Below are 16,971 nucleotides of genomic sequence, written 5' to 3'. Positions count from 1 at the left end.
CCCCCCCCCATAAAAACAAATGTAGCACAGCAGTTTGCAGCTTTTGATTTAGAAATAAACATACCTTGTTTCTTTCTTCCCCTTTCAACATATCTTTTCAGTAAACAAAGCCTACCAATACTTTTTATTTGCACAACGCTGTATTTTATGGAATGTATGGAAATGAATACAGTGATCTGTATAAATTCTTAATGAAGATAATGTACAGTTTCTATGACTGATACGGTTATGCTGTAATGTTACCCCTGGTACTTAGTACAGTACATAGTGATTTTCATGTCGATCTATCCATTCAATGTCTGTTCTGTTTCCTCAGCAGTACGGGGCCCTGCAGTTAAAACTGATGTGACAGCAATGGTTACCACAATTCCCATCACAATTCAGCACCAGGTTGAAGGCAATGTAATTTGTGCACGTTGACATCTTCGTTGATGTGAACTAATGTGAAATGGGTGTCAGGGCAACCACGAGGACATTTGAGTAAAAATGACATTTCAGTAGAAACAACAGGAGAAAGGCATGGAGGGAGGTTAAGCAACCACATAACGTGATCACAACGTCCGGCCAGAACATTTCCCCACCGCAACCAAGATTGGAATACATCTTAAATGTTTCCCCATCTGGAAATTAAAGGAAATCAGATCAGCCTATCCTTCCTAGATAATTGAAAAGGAACACACTGAGATCGAGTCGATGTCACACGGGACGATCCCTGCCTGTCAAATTGCAACAGATGTGAAATTCCATCAGATATGTCTGTAAAGCGCCCATTGAAAGCATGTAGCAGTGTAAATACGAAAACAAAGAGATGCTTGTCTTGGTGCAGAGGTCTTTCCTGTTTTTTTTTCCTTCTTTTTTTCAGGGGGGGGCCGAGGTGCTTATCACATCTGCAGTGCCCCTGCGCCTCCGTAGGCTATACAATATTAATCCCCCTCCCACGTCTGCAGATGCACTTAAAGGAAGGTGACATGCATGACATATCCAGGACCTCCTGATGGCTCGTGTTCTGGAGTGCAACCTCTAAGAGAGGCCCCAAGTACCCTGAAGTGATGTAAATTTGCAGAGGGAGTCCAATTTCCATCACTGTGCTGTCACTGCCAAGGTCATTAAACTAAATCAACCCGCCGTGTGTCACATAGCTCCCATTTTAAAGTCCCCTCAATAATGGAGCTATACTTGTACTGCAGATTGCAGAACACTATTGAATCTCTGACCTGACAGCACCAAGGAGCAAGACTAGCCTCGGCTATTTCATCTCTTGGAAATCACAGCCAGAAAAGTGCGTGTGAATATGAGGTTACCATAAAATAATAAATTGATCATTTTGACACTGTTGGATGTCAGAATGATATGAACTTTAGTAAAAGACTCTGTCAGACCGACTCTATATGGAACTTACGTCATTGAAGGTCAATTAAGAAGATCCTGTACACTGAAGGCTGCTACTGGCAACCTTGCACAGTGTGGATATATCATTGTTAATGAAACGACACGAGGGAAAACATTCTGACTCCATAGACAGCCAGAGAAGAAGACAGGAAATACTACCACAAGAAACATTTTTAAAAAAGCATTTATCCTGAGAGAAATCCATTGCCCAGAACAACAGAAGTTATGGTATCCTCGGGCCGCATTCTAAGAAATGAGTTTTCTTTCACCCCCTTAGAAGAGAAATGTACTGCTCTAGAGGAGAAAGAGATGAATGTGTTGGAGGAGCAGCAGCCCCAGTTTGAGACAGTGGGGCCTTTTTGGTTGTTGTCTCCCCTCTGGAGCCATGCTTACCCAGGGAGCCCTTCAGGCCAGGGAACAAACAGGCCTCTGTGAACACTGACCCACTGTGCCCAGCAGCCAGACAGCAAACCTCCCCTCCCATGTTAATGGAAACCATAGACACAGAGTCCACCGCAGCCCAGGGACGAAGGGTGCCAGGCTTTTCTTGCATCCACCTGCACTTTGGTTATCGCCCATCAAAACAAGGACAGGCTGACAGCAAACCCAAAATGTCTCTTTGTTTTTCATTCGTTCACAGGTATTCACATACACCTATATACTGTACCTCAATGTAGTATAATGTAGACACTTTAGCCTAGTAACAATTTTATTTGATACATGTGGTCTTAATTATCAAGCTTCTCCACTTTCGGGGAATTATCAGTGAATATATTTTGGTTTATCTGTTGGACATGGCTTCCTACGTTTCGATGAAATTACGTTGAACCAACGTGAAATAGACGTTGAACTGACGTTTGTGCCCAGTGGGTTGTTGTCGCGTCTAACACATTAGTAGCGCAAGCCACTCTGGCAGGCATTCACTGCATTTGATTGCATGCTTGCCATTACATCCAGACGTGAACAGAATAAACGGTAGTGACAGTCCGTTTTGCACCTAACCCAGTACACAGAAAACCTTTTACATCTGCTCATTATGTTTACCCACGAGAGAGCACTGAAATGCTTTCATTGTTAGTGGCATTTTCAGAAAAGTGCCCTAACACAACTTAATTTTTTTGCCATGGCAACATCAGCATCTAGACGTTACTTTTATTTTGTCTGGTATGGTGAGAATGAGCCTGGTTTTGGTACATGGATTAAAAGCTTTTTAATCCCACGGTTGAGTGACCACTAGCAGCTCTGCCTAGTGATCTGGCTCTCCCTGCTGTTTACAGGTCTCTCTGAAGTTTTCCTGCATTAGGCTGTAGTGGCAGCCTTCCCTCTCACTGTTTTAGCATGCAAGGCCCAAATGCCTATTAATTAAATGCCTGCTGGTTCTGTACAAGAAGTCTTGCCTTGTTAATTCCAGTCCATTCAAACTGTATATTTCTTATCAAGATCTGCTCGCATCCAACAAAAAACAAACACAATTTAATGACAATTTTGCCATGCTCCTAGGTGCCAGCCTCTCTCTGTCAAATCAAATTGTATTTGTCACATGTGCCAAATACAACAGGTGTAGCCCTTGCCGTAAAATGCTTACTTACAAGCCTTTAACCAACAATGCAGTTCAAGAAATAGAGTTAAGAAAATATTTAAAACTAAATAATCTAAAGTAAAAAAGTTAATAATTGAGGCTATATACAGGGGGTAACAGTACCGAGTGTATGTGCGGAGATACAGGTTAGTCAAGGTAATTGAGGTAATTTGTACATGTAGGTAGGGGTAAAGTGACTATGCATAGATAATAAACAGGTTAGTTGAGGTAATTGAGGTAATATGTACATGTAGGTAGGGGTAAAGTGACTATGCATAGATAATAAACAGGTTAGTTGAGGTAATTGAGGTAATATGTACATGTAGGTAGGGGTGAAGTGACTATGCATAGATAATAAACAGGTTAGTTGAGGTAATTGAGGTAATATGTACATGTAGGTAGGGGTAAAGGGAGATAATAAACAACCTCTATGTTTATTGAATGAGGTTGCATCTATAGTGTACTTGTTTTACTTTAATGTCTACACCTGTGTGTAGGTGGAGTGTTGGTGTAATCCGATTATTATAGAGGACTGTATGATTGTTTTTTGTTGGGGACAACAAGAGAGATGTTAAGTCTGGTGAGAGTTTCTGATTACAGAGGTGTGTTTTCTTTATTTTACAGAGAGTGAGGGTATCACGTTTGAGGTAAGACCCAGATGCAGACAACGTTGAATTAACCACAGTTTAGTCATCCAACAGGGACAGGCAAAAGACAGGTCAAGGACAGGCAGGGGTAAATAATCCAGACAGGTGGGGCAAAGGTACCGGACGACAGGCAGGCTCAGGGTCAGTGTAGGCAGGGGTCAATAATACAGATACGTGGGGCAAAGGTATAGGACGGCAGGCTCAGGATCAGGGCAGGCTGAAAAGGTCAAAACCGGGAAAACTAGAGAACAGGAACAATAACGAGACATGAACAGAGGGAAAACCACTGGTAGGCTTGATGAAACAAAACAAACTGGCAACAGACAAAACAGAGAACACAGGTATAAATACACAGAGGATAATGGAGAAGATGGGTGACACCTGGAGGGGGGTGGAGACAATCACAATACAGGTGAAGCAGATCAGGGTGTGACAGAGGGATTGTATAGACTTGATATGAGAAAGGTTTACCACCCCTAAGGACGGACACTTCCTGCTTCCTGTTCCCCTAATGGACTTCCTGCTTCCTGTCCCCCTACTGGACTTGTACCTTGTTAGTACAAAAACACCACCCCCCAACCCCGGCCCATGTTGACTCCAATTCTTTCCGCAGTTGTGTCAAGTTGGCTGGATGTCCCTTGGGTGGTGGACCATTCTTGATACACACGAGAAACTGTTGAATGTGAAAAATCCTGCAGCGTTGCAGTTCTTGACACAAACCGGTGCGCCTGGCATCTACTACCATACCCTGTTCAAAGACACTTAATAAATATTTTGTCTTGTCCATTCACCCTCTGAATGGCACACATACACAATCCATGTCTCAATTGTCTCAGGGCTTAAACATCCTTCTTTAACCTGTCTCATCCCCTTCATTTACACTAATTGAAGTGACTTTAACAAGTGACATCAATAACAGATCATAGCTTTCTCCTGGATTCACCTGGTCAGTCTATGCCAGTCTAACGTTTTGTACACTCAGTGGATATTATACAATGGGGTTGTTTCTCAAGCTTTCCCAATGTGTTTGCAGAAACCTTTCCACTGGTTTTGTACTCATGTTCTAAACACACTTTAGCAGAGCAATAGATATCTCAAGGTACAAATCAAGACTTCACATGTCAAACTGTGAAGCTAGAAGGAAGTTCATTCACACAAATATCAAGAGGCTTACAACATGAAAGCTCAAGTTGTCCAAAGTGTTGCTGGGAGTACTGACAAAGTTTATGAAGAAGAAAGTGAATGTGTTTTTAATCCTGTGCAGCACGTGCAACAATGAGAGGCTGAGTGCTTAGATATGCCACCCCTGGGGCAGGTGCTATACTTAAGTCTTACAACAGCCTCATTATCGCCTTCCACTCACATCAGGTCCTAGCAGCAGTTTGTCACAGACAGACTCCTCTCTGCCTGCCAGTAGGCATCAGACCAATACTCCTGCAACACTACTGTACATAATTACCATATGGACAGCATTTTGAGCCAGACTGAAGACTAAAAAGCCCTCCAGTCAGATTCCCTAGATAACAAAATGAATATTTTATCTAATTTCCATCTAATTTGCACCAAATTATTATACAGAAGTGAAATTTGTAATTAATTTATAGAACAGATCAAACACAGGTTCATACTTTGATTTTTTTGGGGGGGAGCTGTTATTTTGATGCTTTTAATCTCCTCTGCGTTTCACAGCATCTCTATATATAATCAAGCACTATTATAAAACATGCTGCAAATGAATAGCTGTCAGCACACATAGAATGCTTGTCTGGGTTGTGAAAGCAGTTCCATGGAGATGTCCCCTTTACCTGCCACCCAACTGATTAATTAATTTCACACTGTTAATTAAATCCACAGTCTGGGGAGTCTCGGCGCCACCCTGGGAAACCATATCTGGGTCTTGTGTGCACAGATATTACTTAGGGAAGGTCTGAGACAACTGCTCTCTCTGTCTCTCTCAGAAGTTGACACTGACGTCACCGTCTCTGAGGACGAAAGACCATGATGTGTCTCAATGTCATCTGCCAGTCATGGCAACACACTGCAGGGAACAGGACAGGACCACACCATTTTACTGTGACAGGACAAGGTCCAACAATAATTGACAACAAGAGAATATGAGAGAAAAGTGGGAATCTGATGCAAAATACAACATTAACCAATTTATTTTCAAAATAACCCCTAGATGATTATAAAACATACTGTATATAGAAAGAAAAACCCTTTCACACCGTGCATTGTCCAAGTATAGCCGGTTATTTTAAATGTCTAAGTATAACTGGTTATTTTAGATGTCCAAGTATAACTGGTTATTTTAGATGTCTAAGTATAACTGGTTATTTTAAATGCCTAAGTATAACTGGTTATTTTAGATGTCTAAGTATAGCCAGTTATTTTAGATGTCTAAGTATAGCCGGTTATTTTAGATGTCTAAGTATAGCCAGTTATTTTAGATGTCTAAGTATAACTGGTTATTTTAAATGCCTAAGTATAACTGGTTATTTTAGATGTCTAAGTATAGCCAGTTATTTTAGATGTCTAAGTATAGCCGGTTATTTTAAATGTCTAAGTATAACTGGTTATTTTAAATGCCTAAGTATAACTGGTTATTTTAGATGTCTAAGTATAGCCAGTTATTTTAGATGTCTAAGTATAGCCGGTTATTTTAGATGTCTAAGTATAGCCAGTTATTTTAGATGTCCAAGTATAGCGGGGTATTTTAGATGTCTAAGTATAGCCAGTTATTTTAGATGTCTAAGTATAGCCGGTTATTTTAGATGTCTAAGTATAGCCAGTTATTTTAGATGTCCAAGTATAGCGGGGTATTTTAGATGTCTAAGTATAGCCGGTTATTTTAGATGTCTAAGTATAGCCAGTTATTTTAGATGTCTAAGTATAGCCGGTTATTTTAGATGTCTAAGTATAGCCAGTTATTTTAGATGTCTAAGTATAGCCAATTATTTTAGATGTCTAAGTATAGCCGGTTATTTTATATGTCTAAGTATGGCCACTTATTTTAGATGTCTAAGTATAGCCGGTTATTTTAGATGTCCAAGTATAGCCGGTTATTTTAGATGTCTAAGTATAGCCGGTTATTTTAGATGTCTAAGTATAGCCAATTATTTTAGATGTCTAAGTATAGCCGGTTATTTTATATGTCTAAGTATGGCCACTTATTTTAGATGTCTAAGTATAGCCGGTTATTTTAGATGTCCAAGTATAGCCGGTTATTTTAGATGTCTAAGTATAGCCGGTTATTTTAGATGTCTAAGTATAGCCGGTTATTTTAGATGTCTAAGTATAGCCAGTTATTTCAGATGTCCAAGTATAGCCAATTATTTTAGATGTCTAAGTATAGCCGGTTATTTTAGATGTCTAAGTATAGCCAATTATTTTAGATGTCTAAGTATAGCCAGTTATTTCAGATGTCCAAGTATAGCCAATTATTTTAGATATCTAAGTATAGACAGTTATTTCAGATGTCCAAGTATAGCCAATTATTTTAGATGTCTAAGTATAGCCGGTTATTTTATATGTCTAAGTATAGCCGGGTATTTTAAATGTATAACTATAGCCAGTTATTTTAGATGTCTAAGTATAGCCGGTTATTTTAAATGTCTAAGTATAGCCAGTTATTTTAGATGTCTAAGTATAGCCGGTTATTTTAAATGTCTAAGTATAGCCAGTTATTTTAGATGTCTAAGTATAACTGGTTATTTTAGATGTCTAAGTATAACTGGTTATTTTAGATGTCTAAGTATAACTGGTTATTTTAGATGTCCAAGTATAACTGGTTATTTTAGATGTCTAAGTATAGCTGTTTATTTTAGATGTCCAAGTATAACTGGTTATTTTAGATGTCTAAGTATAACTGGTTATTTTAGATGTCCAAGTATAACTGGTTATTTTAGATGTCTAAGTATAACTGGTTATTTTAGATATCCAAGTATAACTGGTTATTTTAGATGTCTAAGTATAACTGGTTATTTTAGATGTCTAAGTATAGCCAGTTATTTCAAATGTCCAAGTATAGCCAATTATTTTAGATGTCTAATTATAGGCAGTTATTTTAGATGTCCAAGTATATCCAATTATTTTAGATGTCTAATTATAGGCAGTTATTTTAGATGTCCAAGTATAGCGGGGTATTTTAGATGTCTAAGTATAGCCGGTTATTTTAGATGTCTAAGTATAGCCGGTTATTTTAGATGTCTAAGTATAGCCAGTTATTTCAGATGTCCAAGTATAGCCAATTATTTTAGATGTCTAAGTATAGCCGGTTATTTTAGATGTCTAAGTATAGCCGGGTATTTTAAATGTATAACTATAGCCAGTTATTTTAGATGTCTAAGTATAGCCGGTTATTTTAAATGTCTAAGTATAGCCAGTTATTTTAGATGTCTAAGTATAGCCGGTTATTTTAAATGTCTAAGTATAGCCAGTTATTTTAGATGTCTAAGTATAACTGGTTATTTTAAATGTCTAAGTATAACTGGTTATTTTAGATGTCTAAGTATAACTGGTTATTTTAGATGTCCAAGTATAACTGGTTATTTTAGATGTCCAAGTATAACTGGTTATTTTAGATGTCTAAGTATAGCCGGTTATTTTAGATGTCTAAGTATAACTGGTTATTTTAGATGTCCAAGTATAACTGGTTATTTTAGATGTCTAAGTATAACTGGTTATTTTAGATGTCCAAGTATAACTGGTTATTTTAGATGTCTAAGTATAACTGGTTATTTTAGATATCCAAGTATAACTGGTTATTTTAGATGTCTAAGTATAACTGGTTATTTTAGATGTCTAAGTATAGCCAGTTATTTCAAATGTCCAAGTATAGCCAATTATTTTAGATGTCTAATTATAGGCAGTTATTTTAGATGTCTAAGTATAGCCAGTTATTTCAGATGTCCAAGTATAGCCAATTATTTTAGATGTCTAATTATAGGCAGTTATTTTAGATGTCTAAGTATAGCCAGTTATTTCAAATGTCCAAGTATAGCCAATTATTTTAGATGTCTAAGTATAGCCAGTTATTTCAGATGTCCAAGTATAGCCAATTATTTTAGATGTCCAAGTATAACTGGTTATTTTATATGTTTTGTGTGATATTCAAATCAGATCAGTTGCAGATCGTCTCCGAGATCAAAACAACACTCATTGGTTCTGTTCTAAAGGAGTTTTCCATGACCCCGGTGTCTGGGCACCCGCATCACCATGTGTTCCAGGCTGCCAAAGCACTACAGCAGCTCCAACGTGACAACAGAAGATGCAGTGCAGGAGTCTAACACAGCAGATATCAAAGCAGTGTGGTTTGGAAGGTACGCTTCCCCCCCCTCTTCCCTTTATTCACTACTAGGAACATACAGTATGCTAATCATGAATGTAATGCATAGATTGAATAGGATGTTCAAATGAGCCTGTAATTGCATAATGATGATATCATTTAGGAGATTTTGAAAATTTTTATTTTACCTTTATTTAACTAGGCAAGTCAGATAAGAACAAATTCTTATTTTCAATGACAGCCTAGGAACAGTGGGTTAACTGCCTGTTCAGAGGCAGAACGACAGATTTGTACCTTGTCAGCTCGGGGGTTTGAACTTGCGACCTTCCGGTTACTAGTCCAACACTCTAACCACTAGGCTACCCTTCCTCCTTTGCCTCATACTGATGTTTGGTGAGAATTGATCTGTTTTCCATTTCAACTGGGATTTTGTAAGTCCCTGCGTTGAGATTGATTCAGTTCAGTCCGTCAGTGGTTGATGTGTGGAAAACGAGACGAGAGGCAAAGGAGGAAACTATGTTGTGTTCTGACACTCACGAAGAAGAAAAAAACGGTGATTACAAACCCGCACGTAACGTATAAATAGGAATGTATTTGACGTTTACATTCATTAAAGATCTAAAGAACGAAAAACAAGAAACTGAATGGGACCATAAGAGTGACTTCTAGCAGTTTCTGACATAAATCAAATGTATTATCCATTATTTGATTCATGGATGCTGTTTTATATGTCTGGGTATAAATCATCATATCGCCCAAAAAATAAAGGAAAATGCAATTAATTGACATCCTTATAAATAATTCCCATACTGTACATCCAGTCAGGTAGAGTTACAGTACAGAAACTATCGTACAGAGCATTATTATATTCCATTAAAATGATCTGGCCCTGACAAAGAATTACGATATTTTCATAACAGGTTGAAAGTCAGCTTCTCTCTCTAGAAGGCTTCCTTCTATACGTTACAGGGTGGATTATAATTCCTCCCTAAAATAGTTCACTAGATTGATAAGGTATTGGATGGAAGAAATACTTCCTATCTGTGCTTGCCTTGTCCTGTGACAGGACCCATCAGGTGCTCAGCTCTTCCCTCACCCCTCCTTCTGACCCCATTCTGTCATCTCCGTTTCCTTATTTTCCACTCGCAGGTCTTTTATAAAAGTGTCTCCGTTCATTACACATCTAACAATGCATTACAAATAGGCCACCATCAATCAGTCGTTCAGCGGTGAAGGCAGAATCCACTGGTGTCTCCGAAGCGATAGGTTTAGGAACTAAAGGTGCAAGATGTGAGAGGACGGCTTTCTCTCAGAGAGACGGAAATATACATTTGTGTCCTAATAATTTGTCATGCCCTCTCTGACACAGTTTTGATAATGAATAGGAGAACTAATTTGGTTATAAGCTTTTTCAAAATTCTCATTAAATTTCTTCTTAAAAAAACAACAACTAAGCAGTATTTCTATGTAATTGGGTAATCTCTTTACAGGTGGTAAGAGCGTGTAATGCTGGATATGTGTCAAGACTAAGTGCCTTGAGGCAGAGTTTTCCAGGTAAACATGTTACCGGCCAGGGCACATAAACTTACAGTGTGTATGATATAGGTGAAACATGACGCACGTAGATGAGTGAGTCAAGGCCCGAGGGAACGGAGTCAGAACTGTCTGACTCTCTTTGTCTGAGTGTGTCACATCATAAGCAGATGTTCTACTGATAACAAGCTCACAACAGACAATGCCACAGGATTTGTTGCTAAGCAACTCTATACCACTAATGACGGTACATTACATTGTCTGAGTCTACAGAACCAATAAAGACATTGAGGAAAAGCCCAAAACTTGAGGTTATGTATAGACCCTCACACTGAAATTACATTAATTAAATATTCATAACATTAAATAAGCCATCTTTGAAATCATTACAGAGAAACATCCATAGACACACTAAAACTGAGCAAAAAAAGAAATACATCTATGTATATGTCATAGTAATATATTGTTTAAACAGTCAAGTGTCCTCTTACTCAAGTGGAGGTGGGCTTATTAGCTCTAATGTCACTGTGCATAGAGGCCTGGTCCTGCTTATTTGACTTCAAGATAGACTGTACCTCTTCAAGCATCAATAGTTCAGGATGTATGCACCAACAACATAGGCGTTTCTAAGGGACAGACAAAAAGACAATGAGTTAGAGAAGTCCAAAGGACAATACATCATTTTCAAATACAGTCAAACACAAAACTATCAATGAATATGTTGAGGACAGGCGTAACATAGTTGGCCAGAGATTTTGGTTCTGGGCTGTCAGATTACTATCAATATGCTCAGATATCCAAGTTTTACGTTGCATTCTAGCACCGTAAATGCTCTTAGATTAAAATGCAAACTAGCAGCACTGTGAATGCCCTTAGATTAAACCTTAGCTATGAGTGTTGCTGATTCAGCTATGACCTGTCTGGTGTCTAGTTCAGCTCTGGTTACTGTTTTCAAAGGACTGCATTTTTTTTTTACCCACCTCAAGTCATTGCCCTTACAAGTTTAACTGTTAAAAGTCAACGAGTCAGAAATGACATATAGTCCATACAGCACGTGTCATATCGTCAGACTTCATCCTTTACCCACCTCGATTCTCGCGTGTGTAAGAACTGATATAATAAACAATGAGGAAGATTATATTCAATCTTACCTTGAAACATGTTTTGAATCGTTTGCTGACCATGTACAGAGCGATGGGGTTGATGCAGGAGTTCAGCGATGCCATATTAATGCCAATATAGTCCAGGACAAGAAACACACTGAAAAGGATGAGAGGATCAGGTCAGTAACACATACCACAATTGAGAACAGCAGTGACAGTTTAATTTATCCTTTCTTACCTCAGTAGCTGACACCTTTTAGAATCCTTCTCATCATAAATGGTGAGTTTTAAGATTCTGCTCAGGTACAGTGGTAACCAACAGAGAGCAAACACAAGCACTAAGCAAAACACCGTCTTGGCCACTTCTCGTCTCTGGGTGAAAACAGATAAGGAGATTTATCTTAGACATTTTAATGACAGCATAAAAAAATAACGGCATTACAGAACTACAATGTCTATACTGCACCATGGGCCTCCGTGTCCGGTCCAGGAAAGCTACTGGAATGTGGAGGCTTTTATTCCACCCCAGCACTAACCCATTTGTTTAAATTAATCAACATATCGTTGTCTTCGGGCTGGAGCATGATTAGTTGAATCAGCCTGTTTTACTGCTGGTCTGGAGTAGAAGGCTGTACATGTAATACCTCTCTAGTACCAGAGCTGAAATCACCTGAACGGTGTAGTTCCCCAGGGTATTCTCATTCTTCCTCAACATTTTCCGGGCCATCAGGGTGTAGAAGACAGCCGTGCAAGCCAGCGGCACGCAGAAGTAGAAACCGAAGAGCCACCAGTCTTTTGCTGATTTATAAAACTTATGGAAAAATCTAGTGTTTAGTATTGTGATTTCCGGTTTTATATACATACTGGAATGTGATGATAAGCACACCCCACTGGCTGCATTATATCGTCAATCTGTCGTTTTCATTTATTATCTAAAGAAAACCAAATGAAACACATTATTGACCTTTTATTTTTTCCATATTACTGCATGTTGTCAGGACTGACATTACCTGCATGAACTGATTGGTCTGTATGGGGTGAAGCAGACATATTGTCAGATGCTGCCCTTTATACTCCATCGTTATCATATCAAAGCCGACAACTTCAGGCACAGCCAGGAGTGTTGATATCACCCATATCACAGTTATTTCCACTACTGTCCACGTTGAAACCCCAATGCCTTTGATTCGATTCCAGGATGCAACAGCTCGATACCTAGAAAATCAACAGGGAAATTATGTGGCTGGGGAGCGTTTTGTTCATAACAATAAAACAAAAATCATATTGCAATGAAAGGGAATTTCAGGGCCTACGTCAAATAAATATATTTGTTGAAATGGAGACATCAGCCAACTCTAACCATGTTACCCTTCTTATAACCTTTTGTATTCTATTCTCTGGTTTTGCCTTGTAAAATCTAAGTAATACAGTCATGTCCAACTATCTTGAAACAGAAATGTGAACTGAAGGTGTAATCCTCTCACCTGTCATACCTCTCACCTGTCATACCTCTCACCTGTCATACCTCTCACCTGTCATACCTCTCACCTGTCATACCTGTCACCTGTCATACCTCTCACCTGTCACACCTGTCATACCTCTCACCTGTCATACCTGTCATACCTCTCACCTGTCATACCTGTCACCTGTCATACCTCTCACCTGTCATACCTGTCACCTGTCATACCTCTCACCTGTCATACCTGTCATACCTCTCACCTGTCATACCTGTCATACCTCTCACCTGTCACACCTGTCATACCTCTCACCTGTCACAGCTGTCATACCTCCCACCTGTCACACCTGTCATACCTCTCACCTGCCATACCTGTCATACCTCTCACCTGTCATACCTGTCATACCTCTCACCTGTCATACCTGTCATACCTCTCACCTGTCATACCTGTCATACCTCTCACCTGTCACACCTGTCATACCTCTCACCTGTCACACCTGTCATACCTCCCACCTGTCACACCTGTCATACCTCTCACCTGCCATACCTGTCATACCTCTCACCTGTCATACCTGTCATACCTCTCACCTGTCATACCTGTCATACCTCTCACCTGTCATACCTCTCACCTGTCATACCTGTCATACCTGTCATACCTCTCACCTGTCATACCTGTCACCTGTCATACCTGTCATACCTCTCATCTGTCATACCTGTCATTCCTGTCATACCTCTCACCTGTCATACCTCTCACCTGTCATACCTGTCACCTGTCATACCTGTCATACCTCTCATCTGTCATACCTGTCATTCCTGTCATACCTCTCACCTGTCATACCTCTCACCTGTCATACCTGTCATACCTCTCACCTGTCAATGCTCAAGGCACATAAACTCAACACTGTAATTCCAACAGAGGTTTTCTGGATGAAAGGGATTAGTTTACAGAGCGCCAAACCAAACGGCCAGTCCTCAGCCATGAGCTGCAAAAATAACAAGTCAATATTATATTACAAATAAATTTGTACTCAAAAATACAAATCCGATTTGATAGATCAGGATAGACAGATCACTGCACCCCACATTGCTAATAACTCACCCTGTAAGCATTGACTGGAATATCTATCACGATATGCAGCAGGTCTCCCAAAGCAAGGTTGGCAATGAGAATGTTAGGTCCACTTCTCATACATTTGTTTTCATATATGATTCTCAAGAGTACTGAATTTCCAACTATTCCAACGATGAATACAAGAGTAGACACCACAGTACTGATGTATTTGAAAGTGTCTCTGATTCCAGTCGACACTAAGCACATGGGATGGGGTCGGGGGCTTCGTCCTGCTGTTTTGAATAAGGGAACAGAACCATTGGATTTGTGGTCCTCTGTAAACTCTGCAGCATCTGAAGAGGCAGTGGCAAAGAGTTGAATAGTAGGAGCTGGTTGTGGAGTCTGATCACTGGTCGCTGCACTGATTAAAACCATTCCATTGGTAAGCAGCAGAGAGAGAACAAGAGCTACAATTTCCATTGAAGATGATTTCCTCAAAAGGCCCTGCAATTTACCCCCGGGAAGTAGTCTGCAAATGAGAATGGAAATCATTACTGGACACATTACAGCCTGGAGTGATACCAAAAAAAATGAATCAAGGTGGTATAAAGTCTATTGATTACAAGAAGCATTGATGATTGTCTGTGAAATTGTAGATAACGTTGAAAAATGTCAGTTTACCTACTGTACACGCCAATCGATCCAGCATCAACTTTTTCCTCCACAATGCAGTTGCAATTGTAGTCTACTACACACAGTCTGTGTCTTAGCTAAGGCAGATTAAGGTTTTTATAGACTGAGATTTTATTGGCATGGTTAGTCATCAATCTGTCACCACATTACTGCTCTTGGTGCATCATTCTGGGATGACAGGGCTTCACTGAAGTCTTGTCCTCAGCAGATGACTCTATACCTGTTCTGACTCTGAGCTCTGTTCTCAATCCAATGGTTGTCTTACCATTGTACATATAAATACAAAAACAGCAATGATTAAAAGACTTTCAGGGACACTTCCGACCCAGTAATTGTATCTGTGACAAATGTGAATCCTATTATGATCTTTGACATTGAAACAAGTGTCTATCTTGAGAGGATAGGGACTTATGTAATTATGAATTTTAATACTAGACATAATATGGACCTGAACCTTCTTATGATAGGATAAAAGGCAGCCGCTATGGTCAGGGAGTTGCCAACCATGGTTTACCAGTGCTGTGATAAGATATTGAGGAAAAATAATTTATTAGGAGAATTTATCTGCACTGTCTTTTATCTAGCTAGCCAGCCTGTTTTAGAAGGATGATTCCATTAATTGTTCAAATTAACTGCCAACATTCCATTCAAATAATGCAGTCAATCCACAGCCATACACTACAAAATGTTTTACATTTATGGTCTTTGTACATATATTTTAGAGTCTATTTATTCAGAAAAATGGCATTTATAATTATATGACAATATGACAACTTTTATTTTCCTGCAAAAGTAAAATCGGGATTAAGCCTCTACTAACATTTTCACCCCATTCTGGAATTTTTAGGGTTTATGACATAGCCCCTCTAATAATTTAACAGGATGTCTATGCTTAGATCTAAAGGGCATCACCGAGTTCTACATTTTATATGATGTAATAATAAAATGCACAGGAAGCTGTTGCCATGCCACGTCATTCAATTGATGCCTCGAATATTTATACATGATTTCATTAGTATTTGTCATTGATCAGGGGCTATTTCTTTTCGTGTGGGTGCCACTTACCCCATAAAACCCTGTCAGTATGAGTGGGGTGCCGCCCACAGATGCTGGTGTTGCGCAATAATTCAAGATTCTGGACAACACGACTGACCTTTCCGCCCCTCGGTTCTTAGCGGAAAACGTGCAAAACACAGTGGGCCAGTTAACCTGTGACAATCAGAAAGACCCCGTTGCAACTCTTGTGACGGACAGGTATCCAAGTTTTATCTGACAACATTTACATTTGCCCACGGATGGCGTCGGATGACATTTGGAAAGTCTGTGAATTGGGTGAGTAAGGGGTGAGTAGACTAGCTCACTGATGAGATAGCATGTTCACTCCCTTCTCGTTGTATTGTCATTGAATAACGTTACATTTAGAAGCAGATAGCCTACTTAACGTTTCCTTCGCTGTGCAATGCTAGGTGAGAAAACAAAGAGCCATGCCAGGACTACATTGAGCACAGATGAAAAAGTTATAATGTAAGACTTTTAGTATTATTTCAGGTTCAATTAAAGATTTTTAGAGAGATATGTAGCCAATGTGCGTGCTGGTAGGGTTTGGCCCAGGTAGCCTGTTGGGGGACAGTGGAACTGGATACAAGTGATTGAAACCAACCACGCTTCAGCCATTCGCCTTCATTAAGTTCATATGCTGATGATAAAATGAAGGAGGATTTTAGATAATATTTTCGTGGTCCAGGTAGTAATTACAATCGGCATGCAAACCCGGCATGGCAAATGAGGTGCACACGCAATATATTGGTCAGAATTTGTACTTCATCATGTTTTTTTTTGTATTCTCGTTGTGATAGTATAAAATGTAATGTATAAAATCCTCTATTTTATTTTCTAAATCAGTGAAGTAGGCCAAATCCTGGCCCTGATGTAGGGTGGAAATGCGTTCATTTTACTCTGAGCAGTGAATGAATTGTTATACACTTCCACTGCCCTCTGACAGTTAGTTCCTCAGTTTCTTCTTCACTTCAGTTTGCTCCTCAATTCATGCGCCTCCTTTGGAGAGTGAGGTAGCAGCGTTGTTACCTTCACCCCAGTAGCCTAAGTATTCACATCATTGTCATACAATCATTAACCACTATTGCATTTCATAACAAAATTGGCATGCGCTTGAAACGATTTTGACCATAGTCTGAACATGCTTGAAGAACAGGCCCCCTTTTTCCCTACACCA

The 16,971-nt window shown here is 39.3% G+C and overlaps 1 protein-coding gene across 1 annotated transcript; it reads right to left on the bottom strand.

Moving 5' to 3' along the window:
* Positions 1 to 9,181: 9,181 nt before the first annotated feature.
* Positions 9,182 to 14,480, bottom strand: LOC110504844 (endothelin receptor type B-like). The gene is made up of 7 exons (XM_036965224.1): positions 14,094 to 14,480; positions 13,865 to 13,977; positions 12,549 to 12,753; positions 12,209 to 12,349; positions 11,777 to 11,910; positions 11,587 to 11,695; positions 9,182 to 11,061 (listed from the first exon to the last, which is right to left on the bottom strand). The coding sequence occupies exons 1-7, from the start codon at positions 14,478 to 14,480 to the stop codon at positions 10,927 to 10,929; spliced, it is 1,224 nt and encodes a 407-aa protein (XP_036821119.1). The 3' UTR covers positions 9,182 to 10,926.
* Positions 14,481 to 16,971: the final 2,491 nt, after the last annotated feature.

The sequence above is a fragment of the Oncorhynchus mykiss genome, chromosome 3 (assembly GCF_013265735.2).
Source record: "Oncorhynchus mykiss isolate Arlee chromosome 3, USDA_OmykA_1.1, whole genome shotgun sequence".
NCBI lineage: Eukaryota > Metazoa > Chordata > Actinopteri > Salmoniformes > Salmonidae > Oncorhynchus > Oncorhynchus mykiss.
This window is presented reverse-complemented; position numbering and strand designations above follow the sequence as displayed.

Coding starts and splice junctions, on each gene's coding strand:
- LOC110504844 (XM_036965224.1), bottom strand. CDS start 14,480: ATGGTTTTAATCAGTGCAGCGACCAGTGATCAGACTCCACAACCAGCT. Junction 11,911..12,208: donor TGGGGAACTACACCGTTCAG/GTGATTTCAGCT, acceptor GTTTTCACCCAG/AGACGAGAAGTGGCCAAGAC. Junction 11,062..11,586: donor GATTCAAAACATGTTTCAAG/GTAAGATTGAAT, acceptor TCTGTCCCTTAG/AAACGCCTATGTTGTTGGTG.